General features: G+C 36.9%; 1 protein-coding gene across 1 annotated transcript in view; it reads left to right on the top strand.

Annotated features, from left to right (window-relative positions):
• The window catches only part of SGCZ (sarcoglycan zeta), a 241,138-nt gene that overhangs the window by 74,699 nt on the left and 147,417 nt on the right, over positions 1–19,022 (top strand). Inside the window, exon 2 of the mRNA XM_039325793.1 lies at positions 18,800–18,901. Within this exon, the coding sequence (XP_039181727.1) occupies positions 18,800–18,901 (102 nt within the window). The remainder of the gene's footprint in view (positions 1–18,799; positions 18,902–19,022) is intronic.

The raw sequence follows: 19,022 nt of genomic DNA on the forward strand, positions 1-19,022 counted from the left end.
CATAGGACTGCATTTAACATAGTCATCCCAAGACTTCAAGTGGTGCAGCAGCACTTCAGAAAGTGCATTTCATGCCAATGAGCATTGCAAAACACCCTTTATATTCTCTCCACTACTCGAATAGTTACTAAATACATGTTGAATTGTTCACTTGTATTTTATTTTAAATTAAAATAATAGGCAGTCCAATATGTATATGTTTGCTTTTTATTAATAGTTTTAAAAGTTGTATTCTTTTTTTTTAATTTTTTATTGAATACAAAGAAAGAAAAAAGGATTAAAAACATTGACCATGAAAATTGTCTTTGACATACATCTCCGTCTTGCCAATCCATATTATACATTAACTACATATGATATATCTATATACAACTGTACATTCCTAGTATCCGCCTCTACTTATATCTTTGCTGTTGACCCCATTCTTTTTTCCCTCCATTTATAGAATTTATTCCAGATTCGATAAAATTCTGATTCTTCCTGATTTTTTAATCTTTTAGTTATCTTGTCTAGTTCTGCGCAATACATAATTTTCTTTATTAGTGCTTCCCCACTTGGTGCTTTCATTGCTTTCCACTTTTGAGCAAATAGTATCCTTGCCACCATTACCACGTGTATGATTAGATATGTGTCACCTTTATTTACGTTTTTTCCTAATATTCTTCCAGCACATAGGTGAGTATCCATTATACATTTTGGCTAATCTGCCCGGAGGCAAATGCCATATGTAAACCATCTTATACAGGTTTTCTTTATATGATGTTGCCAGTGTAATTTTGTTATTTCATTCCCATACTTGCTGCCATTGATCCATATTTATATTATATCCTAAATCCATTGCCCATGTCACCATTGTTTCTTTAACCTGGTCCTCATATAGCTTATATTCCAACAAGTATTTATAAATATTGTTAATTTGTTTTTTCTCCGGGCCTAGCAGTATTTTATCTAACCCCATGTCTTGTCTGTTAATACCGCATTCTGGCTTATCCTTCATGTATCTTGCTTGTATCTGGAGATAGGACCACCATTCCAGGGCTATTCCTTGTTGTCTTAATTCTTGTTTTGTTTTAAGTGACCTTCTTCTGTCAAGATGTCTTTATAAATAATAGCCTTGTCTTTCCTATACAGATTGGAATATGTTACTGCCTCTAATGGCGATAACCAAGCTGGAATCTTTGTATAATGTTGACGTTTGACTATATTCCAGCTTTTTATTAGTTATTGCTGAACTTTATGTCTCAAAAAATACTGGTGGTTTCTACTTTGCCCTGTCCATATATGAGCATGCCAACCCTGCTGGAGATTGTAACCCTCTAAATGTAGACATCTTTTATTTTCTAAAGTTATCCAGTCTCTAATCCATGTCAGGGCTGTTGCTTGGTAATATAGCTCCCAGTCTGGGAAACCTAAACATCCTCTCTCTTTGTCATCCTGTAATGCCTTTAATTTTATTCTTGCCTTCTTTCCTAACCACACAAATTCTAAGGTTAATTTATTCAACTCCTTGAAAAATGTCTTGTCTAATTGAATTGGAATGTTCTGAAACAGGAATATCATTTTGGGTAGGATGTTCATCTTCACTGGTGCACTTCTCCCAAGAAATGAGAGATGTAAATTAAACTGATAGGCAGTCCAATATGTATATGTTTGCTTTTTATTAATAATTTTAAAAGTTGTATTCTCATTGCCCATACATTGATAGAAAGAAAGAATCAGTGGAATTTCAAAGGCTTTCCCCACTTCAGGGAATGTAAAATTACATTTACATATACATACAAACACAAACACACACACATCATATATACATATATGTATATATGCCTATGCATACATTTTTAAAGTACAAAAGAAAGATAATGCACAATTTAATCTATTATATGACATACTATTTTGAACCAATAATTCAGATTTTTATCTTAAGAAAAAGTCCCCTCCTAAAAATCTCCAGAGAATAGCTAGAAGAGATAAGAATGCCCTCTTAAATGAACAGTGCAAAGAAATAGAAGAAAATAATAGAAGGGGCGTTGTCTTACCTGAACACCTTTTCTCAGCATGACAATGGAGAATCCACAGATGGGTTGATCTTGCCTTTCTGCCCTAGAGACTAAGTCAATCAACCTTTGCCATGCCACGCTGAAGCTTGAGGCTTCAGACGAAGCCTACAAAACCGCTCTGACACTCAGCGGTTTGAAAAAGCAGTACTGATATCAGCACAGAGAAGGGAAGATACAACCTGAGAAAATCCACAGTTTTGTCTTTCTGCTAGAAACAAGAGCCAATCTTTACCACATCTCTCCTGGGCTAAGACTAAGTCATGACTGGGGATTCCTAGCCGGAGGAAGAGAGGTGCGGCAAAGGTTGATTGACTTAGTCTCTAGGGCAGAAAGGCAAGATCAACCCATCTGTGGATTCTCCATTCGTCATGCTGGAGAATAGGGAGGACCAAAGATCTCTTCAAGAAAATTGGAGATATGAATGGAACGTTTCATGCAAAGATAGGCATGATAAAGGACCAAAATGGCAGGGACCTAATAGAGGCAGAAGAGATTAAGAAGAGATGGCAAAACTACACAGAAGAACTATACAAGAACGATCTTAACATCCCAGATAACCATGATGGGGTGGTCACTGACCTCGAGCCAGACATCCTAGAATGTGAAGTGAAATGGGCCTTAGGAAATCTGAGCAACAACAAAGTTAGTGGAGGTGACAGTATTCCAGCTGAGCTATTCAAAATCATAAAAGACGATGCAGTAAATGTGCTACACTCAATTTGCCAGCAAATTTGGAAAACTCAACAGTGGCCACAGGATTGGAAAAGGTCAATTTACATTCCAATTTCAAAGAAAGGCAATGCCAAAGAATGTTCAAACTATCGCACCATTACACTCATTTCACATGCTAGTAAAGTTATGCTTAAAATCCTACAAGCTAGACTCCAGCAGTATGTGGAGTGAGAACTACCAGAAGTACAAGCAGGATTTTGAAAAGGCAGAGGAACTAGAGATCAAATTGCCAACATATGCTGGATCTTGGAGAAAGCTAGGGAGTTCCAGAAAAAACATCTACTTCTGCTTCATTGACTATGCTAAAGCCTTTGATTGTGTGGATCACAACAAATTGTGTCAAGTTCTTAAAGAGATGGGAGTACCAGACCATCTTATTTGTCTCTTGAGAAACCTATATGCGGGTCAAGAAGCAACAGTGAGAACTGTACATGGAACCACTGATTGGTTCAAAATTGGGAAAGGAGTCCAGCAAGGCTGTATACTATCGCCCTGCCTATTTAACTTATATGCAGAACACATCATGAGAAAGGCAGGGCTAGATGAATGAAAAGTTGGAATTAAGATTGCCGGGAGAAATATCAACAACCTAAGATATGCAGATGATACCACTCTAATGGCAGAAAGTGAAGAGGAACTAAAGAGCCTCTTGATGTGGGTGAAGAAGAAGAGTGCAAAAGTTGGCTTGAAACTCAACATTAAGAAAACCAAGATCATGGCATCCAGCCCTCTCAATTCCTGGCAAATAGATGGAGAAGAAATGGAGGTAGTGACAGATTTTATTTTCCTGGGCTCCAAGATCACCGCAGATGGGGACTGCAGCCAAGAAATTAAAAGACGCTTGCTCCTGGGGAGGAAAGCTATGGCAAATCTAGACAGCATACTAAAAAGCAGAGATATCACCCTGCCAACCAAAGTGCGTATAGTCAAGGCCATGGTTTTCCCAGTTGCAATGTATGGATGTGAAAGTTGGACCATAAGAAAGGCTGAGCAACAAAGAATTGAGGCCTTTGAACTATGGGGCTAGAGAAGACTCCTGCAAGTCCCTTGGACTGCAAGGCATTCAAATCAGTCAGTCCTAGATGAGATCAACCCCAACTGCTCTTTAGAAGGCCAGATCCTGAAGCTGAAACTCAAATACTTTGGCCACCTAGTGAGAAGGAAGGACTCACTGGAGAAGGGCCTAATGCTGGGAAAGATTGAGGGCAATAGAAGGGGACGACAGAGAATGAGGTGGCTGGATGGAGTCACTGAAGCAGTAGGCGTGAGCTTAAATGTACTCCAGAAGATGTTAGAGGACAGGAAGACCAGGAGGAACGTTGTCCATGGGGTCACGATGGGTTGGACACGACTTTGCAACTAATAACAACAAATGCTGTCAGGGTCATGTTAAAAAAAATGATATTAAATAAAAACTCACAATTTCAATAGTATTTCACAATTATGCATTTATGCTACCTTTATTTGTCCTTTTTTTACTATACCTGTCCAATGCCTAAAACTCATTTTTTTGTGTATGATGAAATGTAAATGTTATTTAATAGTCATGACTAATGCCAATTTCTTGATTTAATTAATTGCCTACATTTTGTGAAAAAGTATTAGCATCAACTTTCAAGACAAATTTTAGTAACAAAGAAATAATCTTAATAAGGTCAAAAGAAAAGTGATTATTTTAACAGATTAGTTCAGAGTTAGGGGTAACTTCGATATCACATTTAACAAATGCAAATGTTTTACTTCTCAAGTAAAGATAAGATAAGATAAAATAACCTTTATTGTCATTTTTTTACTGTGAGCACAACGGCACACATCAAAAATGAAATTTAGTTGCCTGCTCTCAAAGTGAAACACATACATGACACACACCTAAACATACTATGCACAACATATGTATAGACCCACACCCCTACATATACATAACAAATAAATATTAAATACTGTCCAACTTGAATATATAATGGAAGGAGTTTAATCAATGTAATGTGTCATTAAATTAAGTAGTATTTTTATAATTTTCCAGTATAGCTACTGGAAGCCCTTTTCCTCATTTGCCTAAAGCCCTGATGTATTATTAGATAAGCAGAGAACATTGTAGAAGTGTGAATTATTTGTTAATTTGGCCATATTTGCCACACCAGTCACTTTAACATACTATTGATTTGAAAGAGGTAGAACTAAGTACAAGCTTAACTTAGTTCCACTAATATAAGACATTAAAGTGGAATTGGCATTGCATCCATATATATGTAATGAAAAACAGAATTGCATATTTTCCTGTAGAGAAGTGTTTCAATTTGTTTCTGTGCTTAATATCAACAATTGTATTTCAAACACTTTTGACTACTAGAGGTAGCTAATTTTGTTAATTCTGATTCTGCTGAACGTCTCATTTCACTAACTGAATTCTACTGTATCTGGCTGTGCTATTTATGTAAGTATGACTGCTATACATAAAAATATTTGTATGAAAATAATTTTTACATATGACATATGTCTATACGTTTCTCTAACATGTATGGCTTCTGTACATTTTATACACACATTTTGAGTTAAAATTGCATCACAATGTAATCAAATTTAAATATACATGTTTCCTAGGTTTTTCCTTCAGACATAGTAGGATTAAAATCATTATATTCATCTAAACAGTCTGATGAGCCAATTGTCTTCTCTGCTCCTATCTTTAATGTGCTTTTCCAGGCCATGGTGTTTTAGAGGAAGCATAGCCATTCTATTTTTGTTATGCGTACATACATATAATCAGAGTATTCAGTTCAATTTTGGCTGGATAATACTCATCATAAAAATAATATTTTACTAAATAATTGCAATGTTTTGAAAGAGTGATAGATTCTGCTCTCTGGCTCATCAAACAGCACCTCATCATATCATTCCCAATTAAACAATCTGCATGCATTTAACAGATGGAAGTAAGATTTTTTGCTTTTGCTTTGCATCTGTTATATCTCACTCTTAGAAAAGTCCCCAGTAAATTTTCCTTTAAAACTCTTCAAGATTTAGCTTTATATATATATGAAAACTAAAAGTATTTGCTTATGCAAAAACCCTATTCTGTTATAAAATCTATTTTTAATAAGAAAGTGAGGGGTTTGTCTTTGAATGTTTTTGAACTACTGATTTTTGCCCTTGGAAAACCTCATTTTTTAAAAAATTTTCTCTTAAGAAAGTAAAAATTCTTTCCTTACCAAAACATATTCCCTTTCCTGCACATTTCAAAAACTAACAAATTATATTAATTATTAATGTGATAACAAGTATATATAATATATTTAAGTTTTTTTTAATTAAAGAGCTTGCATTAAGCTGTATATTTGGACACAAAACAACTTGACAAAATTTCACTGGATTGCTCACAAGTCATCTTCCTTGCCAGAAAATCTGTTCACACAAAAGAGAAAGAATACTCATCAACAATCCATTGCTGCACGTCAAGTGTCAATTTGCCTTTCCACAGTTTTGTAATAACTCTCTTGGCTGCTGCCAATATACAAATAATTAATCATTCTTAGTTGTTTGATTGATTTCCTTATTTGTTACTTTGTTATATATACCATTTCAGTCTCATGACTCTAAACATCATATAAGAACATCTTATTCAGTTTAAAATATCAAGGAGGGAGAGAGAGAGAGAGAGAGAATAAACATCTGAGATTGGCATGCATAGTTAAGGACTAAAGGAAAACTTGCAATGTTTCAATATTGCATTGAACTGACAGAGTTAATCTTTGTTATTCTCCTTTCCTTTCTGCACTAGTGTAGAGCACCCAATAAATGAAGGCTGATGTGTGCATTATGAAACAATCAGCAGTATTTGAATTACGACAAACTTACAACTGGAAGCATTATTTTAGTAGGCGACAGGTCTACTATGTAGTTCAAATAACAGATGCTCAAAGATTCCACTGACTCTGCTTTTCTAAAGGGAACACCTTGGTTTGCAGTTCTTAGACTAATGCATGCATCATAAGATGTATTTGTAGGCTTACAATCCTCAGCAAACTGCAGAAAGAGAGCAAAAATGTTCTCAAAAAGAAGATTTATATGCTGATAAATAAGCTGAAACTGATATACAAATAGGACAAATGGATTATTTGAGGAAATCTGTCATGGACTGGGAATAGACTGAAAAATTAATCTTTAATTCAAAATCTGTTTTAAACAATCATTTGGATATGCAATCAGTGATAAAGAAATTACATACTCAAGATGTAATTCAGGTTTTGAACCTGTATATAACATGTCATAGTTGATGCTGTTCATGTATGAATGAATGTATGGGATTTTTTTTAGAATATGGCATTTTAATGTACTTGTTTCACATAGAATGAATTGCCATAACCTTTTTGATATTTTGTATTTCATGTTCTTTCCAACATACATAGGTGTAAAACAATAGATGAACTTTTTGCTAATCATCTAATGAAGGTATGTAGGAAGCACATCACAATAGAAATGGGTGACTTTAACTACTCTGAATCAACTGGGAAACAAACTCTGCACCAAGTGGAAGATCAAACAGATTCCTTGTAAACCTAGCAGACAACATTGTCTCCCAAAATGTAGAGAAGGGAACTAGGAGATTAGCCATTTTGGATCTAATTCTCACTAACAGAGATGAAATGATAGAAGGTGTTGAAGCCACAGGAATCTTGGGAGGAAGTGATCATGCAATATTGGAATTCAACATTATGGAAGCACAAGCAATAGAACACAGTCAAATTAGAGTCTTGGACTTTAAGAGAGCTAATTTCAATAAATCTAGAGAGGGCTTGGAAAGGATTCCATGGATGAGAATCCTCCAGGGGAAAACAACTCAAGAGGCTTGGGAAATTTTGAAAAGTGAGATAATAAAAGCCCAGTTTAGCACAATAAACTGCATTGTGGAAAAATAACAGCTCTCAAAAGAAACCAGCATGGCTGCATAAAGACCTCTCTGGTAAATTGAAAGATAAAAAGGAAAGTATAGAAAGTGGAAAGAGGGGCACATAACTAAGTCAGAATATCAGCAAATAGCCCGAGCCTGCAAAGATGAAGTGAGGAAAGCTAAGGCTCAAAATGAACTAAGGCTTGAGACCAAAGTCAAAAATAACAAAAAAAAGCTTCTTTAACATGTAAAAAACAAGAAAAAAGTGAAGGAAATGATTGATCCATTAGTGGGTGAAAGTGGCAAGAAGGTGAAAAGCAACAGGGAGAAAGCAGAACTATTTAACTCATTTTTTGCATCTGACTTTACACAAAGGGAAAAAACAGACCAACCTACCAAAATTAGTGCCATAAAAACAGAATAGAAACACAAGTTAAGATAGGCAAGAAAACCTAAGTGAGCACCTGTCCAGCCTAGATGAGGTCAAATCACCATGACTAGATGGATTATACCCCAGGGTTCTCAAGGAACTAACAGATGTGATCTCAGAACCATTGAACTATATCTTTCAAAGATCCTGGAGCACTGGGGAACTACCGGAGGACTGGAAAACAGCTGATGTTGTTCCAATCTTCAAAAAAGGAAAAAAATGGATCCAGGAAATTACAGACCTATCAGCCTGACCTCAATACCTGGGAAGATCCTGGAAAAGATAATCAAACAACGAATCAACGAACACCTAGAGGCAAACCAAGTCATTACTAAAAGCCAACATGGGTTTGTCAAAAACAGATCATGCCAGACAAATCTTATTGCATTCTTTGACCAAGTGACAAAATTAGTGGACCAGAGGAATGCTGTGAATATAATTTATTTGGACTTCAGTAAGGCATTTGATAAAGTAGATCACAACCTACTACTTGATAAGATAGAAAAATGTGGGTTACACAGTATGACCACTAGATGGATCCGTAGCTGGCTGACCGGACGTACTCAGCATGTGGTCCTCAATGGAACCGCATCTATATGGAGGGAAGTGTGTGGTGGGGTGCCCCAGGGCTCTGTTCTGGGCCCAGTGCTCTTCAACATCTTCATCAACAATTTGGAGGAGGGGATAGATGGGGAACTCATCAAATTTGCAGATGACACCAAGCTGGCAGGAATAGCCAACATTCCAGAAGACAGGCTTAAGATACAGAAGGATCTGGACAGATTTGAACACTGGGCACTATCTAACAAAATGAAATTCAATGGTGAAAAAGTAAGGTTCTACATTTAGGCAAGAAAAACCAAATATACAAATATAGTATAGGGGGTACCTTGTTCAATAGTAGTAACTGTGAGAGGGACCTCGGAGTCCTAGTGGATAATCACTTAAATATGAGCCAGCAGTGTGCTGCAGCTGCCAAAAAGGCCAACACAGTGTTAGGCTGCATTAACAGAGGGATAGAATCAAGATCACATGAAATATTAATACCACTTTACAATGCCTTGATAAGGCCACACTTGGAATACTGCATCCAGTTTTGGTCACCACGATGTAAAAAAGATGTTGAGACTCTAGAAAGAGAACAGAGAAGAACAACAAAGATGATTAGGGGACTGGAGGCTAAAGCATATAAGGAACGGCTGCTGGAATTGGGTATGTCTTGTTTAATGAAGAGAAGGATGAGGAGGGACATGATAGCAGTGTTCCAATATCTCAGGGGCTGCCACAAAGAAGAGGGAGTCAAGCTATTTTCCAAGGCATCTGAAGGCAGGACAAGAAGCAACGGATGGAAACTAATCAAGGAGAGAAGCAATCTAGAACTAAGGAGAAACTTTCTGACAGAACAATTAACCAGTGGAACAACCTGCCTCCAGAAGCGGTGAATGCTCCAACACTGGAAGTTTTTAAGAAGAGACTGGACAGCCATTTGTCTGAAATGGTATAGGGTTTCCTGCCTGAGCAGGGTGTTGGACTAGATGACCTCCAAGGTCCCTTCCAACTTTATTATTATGGATCATCGCACAGTCAGCCAGATGTTCAGACTGGATTTGGCATTTTGTCTACCTATCGAGTCCTTACCCAGGACCTGGGATAGGCAGATGTGGATGTTTGATGGTATTACAGATATCGTCGCAGGATGGAAGCAGTTCCTAATAAGGCCGCCTTTTGCAACTTGACTAATAGCGAATTTGTCAATGCCAATGTGTTCAAGTGGTGCTCCAGTTGTTTTGGGATTGCACCCAAGGAGCCTATGACTATTGGTACTACCCTTGCTTGCTTTTGCCACAGTCTTTCTATTTCTATTTGTAGGTCTTTGTATTTTGTTATCTTCTCCAGTTCTTTCTCTTCTATTCTGCTATCTCCAGGCACTGCCACGTCCACTATCCAGACTTTTTTGTCTTTCTTATCGACAATTGTTAAGTCTGGGGTCTTATGTTGCAGGTGCTTGTCTGTTTGAATTCTGAAGTCCCAGAGCAGTTTAATTTTATCATTTTCTATGACTTTCTCTATTTTATGATCCCACCAGTTTTTGCTTACAGGCAAATGATATTTTTTGCAGATCTTCCAATGCACCATTGTTGCTACTTTGTCATGCCACTGCTTGTAATCAGTTTGTGCAATCTTCTTGCAACAGCTTACCAAGTGGTCCACTGTTTCTTCAGCTTCTTTGCACAGGCGGCACTTACTGTCTGTTGCTGTCTTCTCAATTTTGACTTTGTATGCATTTGTCCTTAAGGCTTGGTCTTGTGCAGCCAGAATTAGTCCCTCGGTCTCTTTCTTCAATTTTCCTGCTCTTAGCCATTGCCAGGTCTTGTTATTATCTGCTTTCCCAGCTATTTTTTTATGTATTGGCCATGTAGTGCTTTGTCTTCCCATGCCTCTATTCTGTTCTTCATTTGGTCTTTCTTGTAGGCCAGTTTGGTCTCTCCAGTAGTTAGTAAGCCTTCCTGATATACTAATTTCAGTGCATCTTCATCATTGTTCTTCAGATATTCTTCCAAAGCCATTTTTTCTTCTTCAACCATCTGATGTACTTGTAGCATTCCACGCCCACCTATTTGCCTTGGTAGATAAAGTCTATCAATGTCACTGCGTGGATGAAGGGCATGATTCATTGTCATTATTTTTCTGGTCTGCCTATCCATTGCTTTTAGTTCTGCTTGAGTCCAGTCCACTATTCCAGCTGTGTACCTAATGACTGGAATTGCCCAGGTGTTGATTGCCTTTATGGTATTTCCTCCATTGAGTTTGGACTTTAAGATCTTCTTCACTCTCTTGATGTATTCACCTCTAATCTTTTTCTTGACTTCAGTGTGCTTGATGTTGTCAGCTTGAAGGATACCCAAGTATTTGTAGTACTCTTCCTCATCCAGACTCTTAATGTTATTTTCGTGGGGCATCTTGATTCCTTCAGTTTTCATTATTTTTCCTTGTTTGATAGTAAGTGTGGCACATTTGTCCAAGCCAAACTCCATTACAATATCTTGGCTATATATACGGACAGTGTTGAGCAGCGATTCTATTTCAGATGATGTTTTTCCATACAGCTTCAGATCATCCATATAAAGGAGGTGGGATAGTCTGGCAGATGTTTTTGATGTTTGATAGCCATGTCCTGAGTTATTCAGTATTGTTGACAGAGGAAACAGTGCAATAACAAATAGTAATGGTGATAATGAATCTCCTTGAAATATTCCTCTCTTGATATTAACCTCTCCCAGCCTCTCACCATTGATCTGCAACTGTGTCTTCCATTGTGCCATCGATCTTTGCACAAATTTTCTGATGTTTCTACTGACTCCTGTTATTTCTAGGCACTTTATTATCCAATCATGTGGCAGAGAGTCAAATGCCTTTTTGTAGTCAATCCATGCCACATTCAGGTTGGTCTTCCTTCTCTTGCAGTTTTCCAAGATCATTTTGTCTATTAGGAGTTGATCTTTTGTTCCTCTGCTATTGGGGCGGTTTCCTTTCTGCTCAGGTGGAAAGAGATTGTTTTCAACTAGATGCTGTTGTACTGCATCAGCTACCACACCAGTTAGTAATTTGAAAGTTGTTGGTAAACAGGTAATTGGCCTGTAGTTGCCTGGTGTTGCCCCTTTTGCTGGATTTTTCATTATTAGGTAGGTTTTCCCAGTTGTTAGCCACTTTTCAATTTCTCCTCCTTGTAGTATATTGTTGAACTGCTTGGCAATGAGTGGGTGTATAACAGTTAGATGTTTCAACCAAAACCCATGCAGTTCATCTTCACCTGGTGCTGACCAATTTTTGATTTTCTTTGCTCTTTTTTCTACCATTTTTGTTGTTATTACTAGTTCTTTCATTTCAACTTCTGTTTTATTTGCATCCACCTCTTTTAACCAAGCCGCATCCTTGTTGTATTTCTTTGGGTTATCCCATATCTGCTTCCAGAACTGCACTGTTTCTTCCTTGTCAGGTACTGACTGATTCCTTGCAGTTTCTCCATTGATGGATTGGTAGAAACGTTTCTGATTGGATTGAAATTGGAGGTTCTGCCTATAGTTTGCTGCCTATAGTTTGCAATTCGAGCTTCATATCTACTGATTTTCCTGGCTATAGCTGTTATTTGTTGCTTTATTATTTCCAGTGCTTCCTTGATCTTCCTTGTTTCTAAGTGGTATTTCTTGATTAGGTATTCTTTGGTCTTCTTGTTCTTCAGCTTCTTTTCTTTCATCTGTTCTAGCTTGCTTGCATGTGATCTTAACTTGCTGATCTTATTTTCTAGTCTAACCTTCCATTTTTCTGGTGCACTGTTTGTTTGTTTTTCTTCTTTGTTGATTTTGCATCCCAGGTATTCTGTTATAACTGCAGCTGTGCTGTACATTAGTTGGTTTGTTTCTTGCAATGAATTGGTGCTTATACTTGATATTGCAATATTTGCATCTTTTAATGCTTGTGCTAGCTGTTTCTTTGGAACAAGCTTCAATGCAGGTAGCCTTATTCTGTTGTTTTTGTGCTGTTCTAGATGCTCAGTTATTCTTTGTTTCAATTCTTTTATTTCTTTAGTTAGAGGGTTTTGTTCTTCCTGAGGAAGAGGTGCCTGGTTTCCAAATGAGAACAGTTGTATATCTCTGCTGGATTCCTTCACTGCCAACTCTCCCTGGTTTGCCTCTACATTCTGAATTACTTCTGGTAAGGCTTTGATTTCTTTGCCCTGGGTAAACCTTTGCAGTTCGTCCAATTCTGTTTCTGTGAATACTTTATTTCGTGTTATAAATCAGCGTTGATCTGCTAGTCTCTGTTCTGTTATTTCTGATTCTGGTTGTTGTTCTTTCCAGAACTGGTGCATTCGTTTTAGATATCCTCTTCTTGTTGGACTTGATCTGTAGTAACAGATCATTATTTCTTTGTTTTCCATCATTGTGTATCTGCGACGGGTAAACACCTTTTCTTCCAGTAGTTCTGCAGCTGCTGGCCCTGGTTGCTCAGCCAACAGTCCTGAGTCCTGTAACCCATTTTTCACCAGATATCCAGGAACTCCAATATCTAGTGCGGACCTTGTTAACCCGGGCGACGTCCGAGCCGGTATGGCATTCTGAAATTTACGTCTCACCATATTTTTTATGGGAGAGACACTCTTTGTCTGACTCCTCTGATGAGACCTGTCCAGTATGGTTGAACCTCTGGCATAGCTCTCATCTTCCTCAGAGTACACAAGCCCCACAACCACGTCAAGGTAGTGTCTCACTGGGGGTTTATTATTATTATTATTATTATTATTATTATTATTATTATTATTATTATTATTATCATCATCATCATCTTTTTTCTCCTTCTGTCTGTGACACTATCACTTTTTAAAGACTGACACCATAAGAAATCCAAGTATTTTTTTTTGTTTGTTTTGAAATGAATCGTGAAGTTAGGAGAGCAGTTTTCATCCAATTATAGGAAGTACATGAAGAAAAATTTCCAAAGGCATTGCAATTACACCAGCATGAATGTAATAATTCATATTATCTAGCAGTAGTATCAAATAATTTTATATATTGATTTAAAAAGTCATCACGATTGTAACATTTATAGATATCAAATAACAATTATGTCATTGCTTCATTGTGCAATTAATATTGAGATAGCTATCAAGATTCTTTAAAGATATATCATTGTATGGAGAAGATGGATAGATTATATTCAGAAAAAGTATGGAATTAAAAAGTTTCATTTATTTTATGAATGAATATTATAACAAATATTATAGAGAATTGTCTTACAGGTTATGGAGTTAAAGGTTAATTATGATATTTCCTTTTTTCTTTTCTTTTTTCTTTTTTTTCTTTTTTTTCTTTTTTATTATTATAAATTTTGTTATTATTAACTCTGTATTCTGCTCTGGGAAGTGAAGGGAGGGGGGTGGGGGGTGGGAGGGAGGGCAAGAGAGGGGGTAAGTGTAGTATAGACAATGGTTGTTTATAGGAGTGCGGCCCGGGCACTCCCCTTATGCTGCGTTCATGGTTTTGATAGGGATGAGAGGAGAGAAGGTGTAGAGAGGAAGTAGGGTATTGAGAGGAGAGGGGGAGGGGAAAAGAGTAGGAGGGGAGGAGAGAAAGAGGAGGGTAGTAGGGAATGTTTCAAGAAAGGGTGGATTCAGCCTGGGGGGAATGGGCGGGTCGCACCAATGGTTATGAATTTATCTTATTTTAAAATTGTATTGTATTTTTTATAATGTTTAAATGGAAAAAATAAAAAATTTTAATATAAAAAAAAGATTCTTTATTTTTCCTAACAAAAATAATGTGTGTCAGATAGATTACTGGTAATTACAGGTGTTATATTTTTTATGGTTTTACTTTATTATCCAACCAGAAAGCTGGAAATCGTACATTTTTCTACATAAACTAGATAGATAGATATCAGTAAATTCTCCATTTATGGAGTATGTATGTAACAAAAATATAGTACATATGTGCATGCTCATGTATACATCAAAAATTGGAATATAAGATATCACTTTTAATCAAGTAGAACATCTTCAACTAGAAAAGCTCAAGATAAGGCTCCTTGAATGTAGCCTACTAGATCGTTCTTGATCATTTAGTATCTATTGTGAATACTGTACATACTAAACCTATGTAAATGAGTATATCTTAACATTATCCAATTTGGCTGTTAAAATAGTATTCCAAATTAGTTTCAGAATCTGTTTCATTATGAATACTGATTATGCTGAAGATATCAGCATAATGCAGAGATATCAGGAGTAGGGTTTAAGTCATTAGGCTAGAAACCAGGAGCTGCAAATTCTAGTCCCACCTTAGGCATAAACTAGATAACTCTGAGCTTGTCACATTCTCTAGGAAGCAGGCAATGACAAACCACTTTTGAAAAACTTTGTCAAGAATCAACATGGCAGTCACCAGCAGTCAATGCTGAGTGAAAGGAATGTGTGTGTGTGTTTGAGTATGTGTGTAAGGGAGACAGAGAGAGGGAGAGGGAGAGAGAGGGACAGAAATGCCCCCCCTCTAACAATGGAGCTATCTAGTCAAATATCTGGTTCTATGAGATCCCCAGGTCTGGTCCCACAACCAGATCTTGAGGGCATTTTGGAATATCAAAAGGGATAGGACCAATCGAATTTTGGGAGGAAGGATAAGGCAAGTGTCACAGCAGAGAAGGTACATCTCCTGGAACCCACCAAATGTAGATCCCTCTTCTCTGCAAGATGGAGTAACCTGATATAAGTGGAGAAAAGCAGTTGCTCAGATAGCCTGGTCCCATGCCAGAAGGGTCTTAGAGGTTAAAATTAGCATCTTCAATTGGACCCAGAAGCAAACTGGCAACCAAGGCACTCACAGAGCAGAGGTGCAATGTGTGCTGTTCTAGGCATAAACATAACTGCCTGAGCCTCTGCATTCTGTGTCACCTGAAGCTTCCAGGCTCTTTTCAAGGGCAGCATCATGTACAACATATTGCAGTAGCCCAATCTGGAGAGGCAAAGGTATGAATTCCTGTTGAGCCAGGAAAGGGCACAACTAGTGCACAAGATGAAGCTATTATGAGGCCCTCCTAACCACAAGTGCCATTTTATATTGGAAAAGTGAAAATGTTTTAACTGACAAGCAAGATTTGTACGCTTTACCTTTACCCATACGATTTTTGTAAAATATGCCTGAATATAAGTTGCATAAACATCAGAATGCTACTCTTTTCATGTCTTATTGTTCTCGTCTTCTCAAGACCAAATTATCTACAGGAGATAAGAATTTGCTCTTGTGTTTTTATTTAGCTTGTCTGTCTGCTTGGGTAATGGTAACCATAAAATGCTACTGAATAAAGGAAAGGGAATATTCTTAGGAGTTTCTATTTCCTTGCTGCTGAAAGAGATAGTCCCAGAATTAAACTGGTTCTCTTCCCATCTATCCTATGTCAGGATCTTATTTTCTTTTTCTGCCCTTTATTTTTCATGTGCATCTTTGTGTATTAAATCCTTTTAGCAAGTCCTTAGAAATGTTTCTCAATGTTCACATTTTTTTCAATCCAAAAGCTTTAAAGATTCTTTGGTATTAGTAGAGGTAATGTGATTGAATCCTCACAAACATCATTTTTTTCATTCTGTTGCTTTCCCTAGACCATATTTTAATATTTTTTATGAGAGAGAAAATAGTTTTCGCATAGATCTTAATGTATGAAATAGATGATGTATTAAATAATCTAAGTCTCAATAAAGACTATCTAAAATTCTAGATAAATAACAGACTTTTTAAACCAGACTTGAAACTGAAATGATATAGCTAACTACAAGTCCCAAAGCTATTTTGCTGCACTCTGATGCTGCAGAAGATGCTGTCTTGCAGCCAATACTGAAAAAAAATTCAGTTGGCTTTTATATGTGGGTTGGAAGAAAGTGTCATCTTATCTTTGTTTCAGGAAACATTATCTTGGCTTGTGCTGTCTGACTGCAATAAGGGATATTTTGTTTACTGGTTATACTTTTCCTGATCATATTTCGAGTGACCCCAGCTTCCAGGACCAATTTTGCTTGCCCTTTCTATGCTCCCATGCTTGGGTTATTATATTCAGTTGTTGGAGGAAGCTGTTCAGGTTTTCAATGTCTCTTGATTGACTTAATCAGTAGACCAATAATAGAAGTCGTCATTTTTTGATCAATACAATTTATAAAATTTATATTTGAATTTCTTTGAATTTTCTTTGTGACTTAACACAAAAAGAAATTCTATAGCTTTTTGTTGATCAGGTAAGAATAACTAAGTTCTCTCATCTGTTGTCACCTGGCCTAATCTATATAGAGTTCAAAATTAAGCAGAGTTTGGTTTAGTGTGTGTGTTTGTGTGTGTGTGTGTGTGTGTGTGTGTGTGATTAGCTAGGAGACCATAAAAGAATCTGTGCATTTGTCTTGCTGTACCTCCTCTTCTACAGCAACATTTGTAATACCCTTATAGACCCTTTTGCTAAAAAAGATCTGAGGTGCTCTACATAAATTTTAGGCCCACTTTCATTTGCAGAAATGAAAAACAAAATCATGTGGCAAAGGCCAACCTGTCTGGCAATCTGACAGGGCTTATGAAGCCACACAATGGAACAGAAAACCTAGGGACATAGAAATCAGGGTCTTCTCTCTCATTATTGTATTTGCATTAAACCTATATATCTCTTGTTTTGTTATTATAATACAAATCACATTAACAAACTGTTGTTATTTGGACATAGGCCAGAATAAAGTTGATTGGTTGATGTTGTTTGATAAAGTTGATTGATGTTTCTGATGGAAAGGAATAAGAAGGGCCCATGCTTCTACTGTTTGAAACAGGAGGACATTGAGTCTGGTATTAAAGTTTATTATGCTATTCATGAAACTGACTTATAGTTTGTACAGCAATCATGTAGTATGTATAAATGTCAGTACTCTATTGATGTTTTGTCCAGTTATAAGACAGAGAATGTAGAAGAGATACCTTGAAATTTTATCCAGAAAAGAAGGAATTCTCAACAACTTCAGTGGCAGAAGGAAAATAATATGGATTTCACCTCTTCTCAGTTTTTGAATTTAAGTCCTCTAGTCCTGTCCAATTCTGCATAAAATTTATAGTATTGTTTTTCATCATTTTAATTAAAAAACAGATGCCATATGCGCTTGCCAACATAGTCTTGCTATATTTCCTTGGTAACAGAATACAGGCTGTGAAGATGTCTCCTTTGGACACCACTTTTGGTTTCTCCCTTGTCCAGCTCATTGCCCCACAAAGTTTTGGATTCCAATAGGAGTTACAGTAGAAGAAGAGCATGCAAGGGAGGAGGAAGCAAAAGATGTAGGAGCTATTGTCCCTATGTTATGCTATCTCTTTCTCTGTTGCTGCTCCCAAGAAATCCACCACTTTAGCAACAACAGTGCAACTAGTGGCAACTTCCTCTTCCTCCTTTTTTCAATTAGATATTTGCAAAGCAAGGCAAGGAGGAGCTTGCCCAGATGATGGCTTCCCAGGTTCTAACTCTGACCATTTTCTTTCTCCAATCATTTTTATTCCATCCTATTTGTGAAGGAAAGAAGGGATAGAAGAAAAAAATGGTGTTCTTCTGATAGGAAGTGGTACAAGTGTTCCATTCATATGTGGATGTTGTTCCCCCCGAGTACAGAGAAATATATACTTCATAGTGAACTAGAAGGCAGGGGCTCAGGCCCTGATTTTTTACCTTCCTCCAAATCACCACTAGAGTGAAAGATGACACAGCCTCAATGGGGAATCCATCTGAGAGGTTGCATTAAGGCCTGCGGAGTTCTACATATGTCCCTTCTTCCCCTTCCTTTTTTATATTTTTCAGTGTTGTCTTTCAAGTTAAAGGTGGCTAATACATACAGATCCATACAAGTTACTTCTGGGTAGAAATAAGGCATAGCAACATGAGTTCTTTAAATTATACCCCCAAACATTAACTGCTGAATGATTTTTAATTATGCTCTATAGCCAATGGACCAAACAATAAATACTGTGCAATTTGCATCTTGCAGCTTTTATTTCTCCTATTTCTACTACACTATTTTTAAAATTAGCCTTCTAGACTTAAACTTTAATGGGAGAAAATAATGCATTGTTTATAGTGACTAGCTTCCCAAATAAGCCATGAATGGACACATTTGTGTATTATCATTTCCAGGATGGAATGGGAAATCTCAGAGTCACCAAAAAAGGAATTCGACTTGAAGGGATATCTGAATTTCTACTTCCATTGTACGTGAAAGAAATCCATTCCCGAAAGGTAGGTTCCAACATCTGTTTTGCTAAAATCACCATTAAAAAAAATGAAAGATTTTAGTTCAAAAGAATAAACTGATACACAGGCTAGTATTTACAACAAGATGTTTTTTGAATAGGGGTTT

This window comes from Crotalus tigris, unplaced genomic scaffold, assembly GCF_016545835.1.
Source record: "Crotalus tigris isolate CLP2741 ecotype Arizona unplaced genomic scaffold, ASM1654583v1 scf7180000024338.4412243, whole genome shotgun sequence".
NCBI classification, from domain to species: Eukaryota; Metazoa; Chordata; class Lepidosauria; order Squamata; family Viperidae; genus Crotalus; species Crotalus tigris.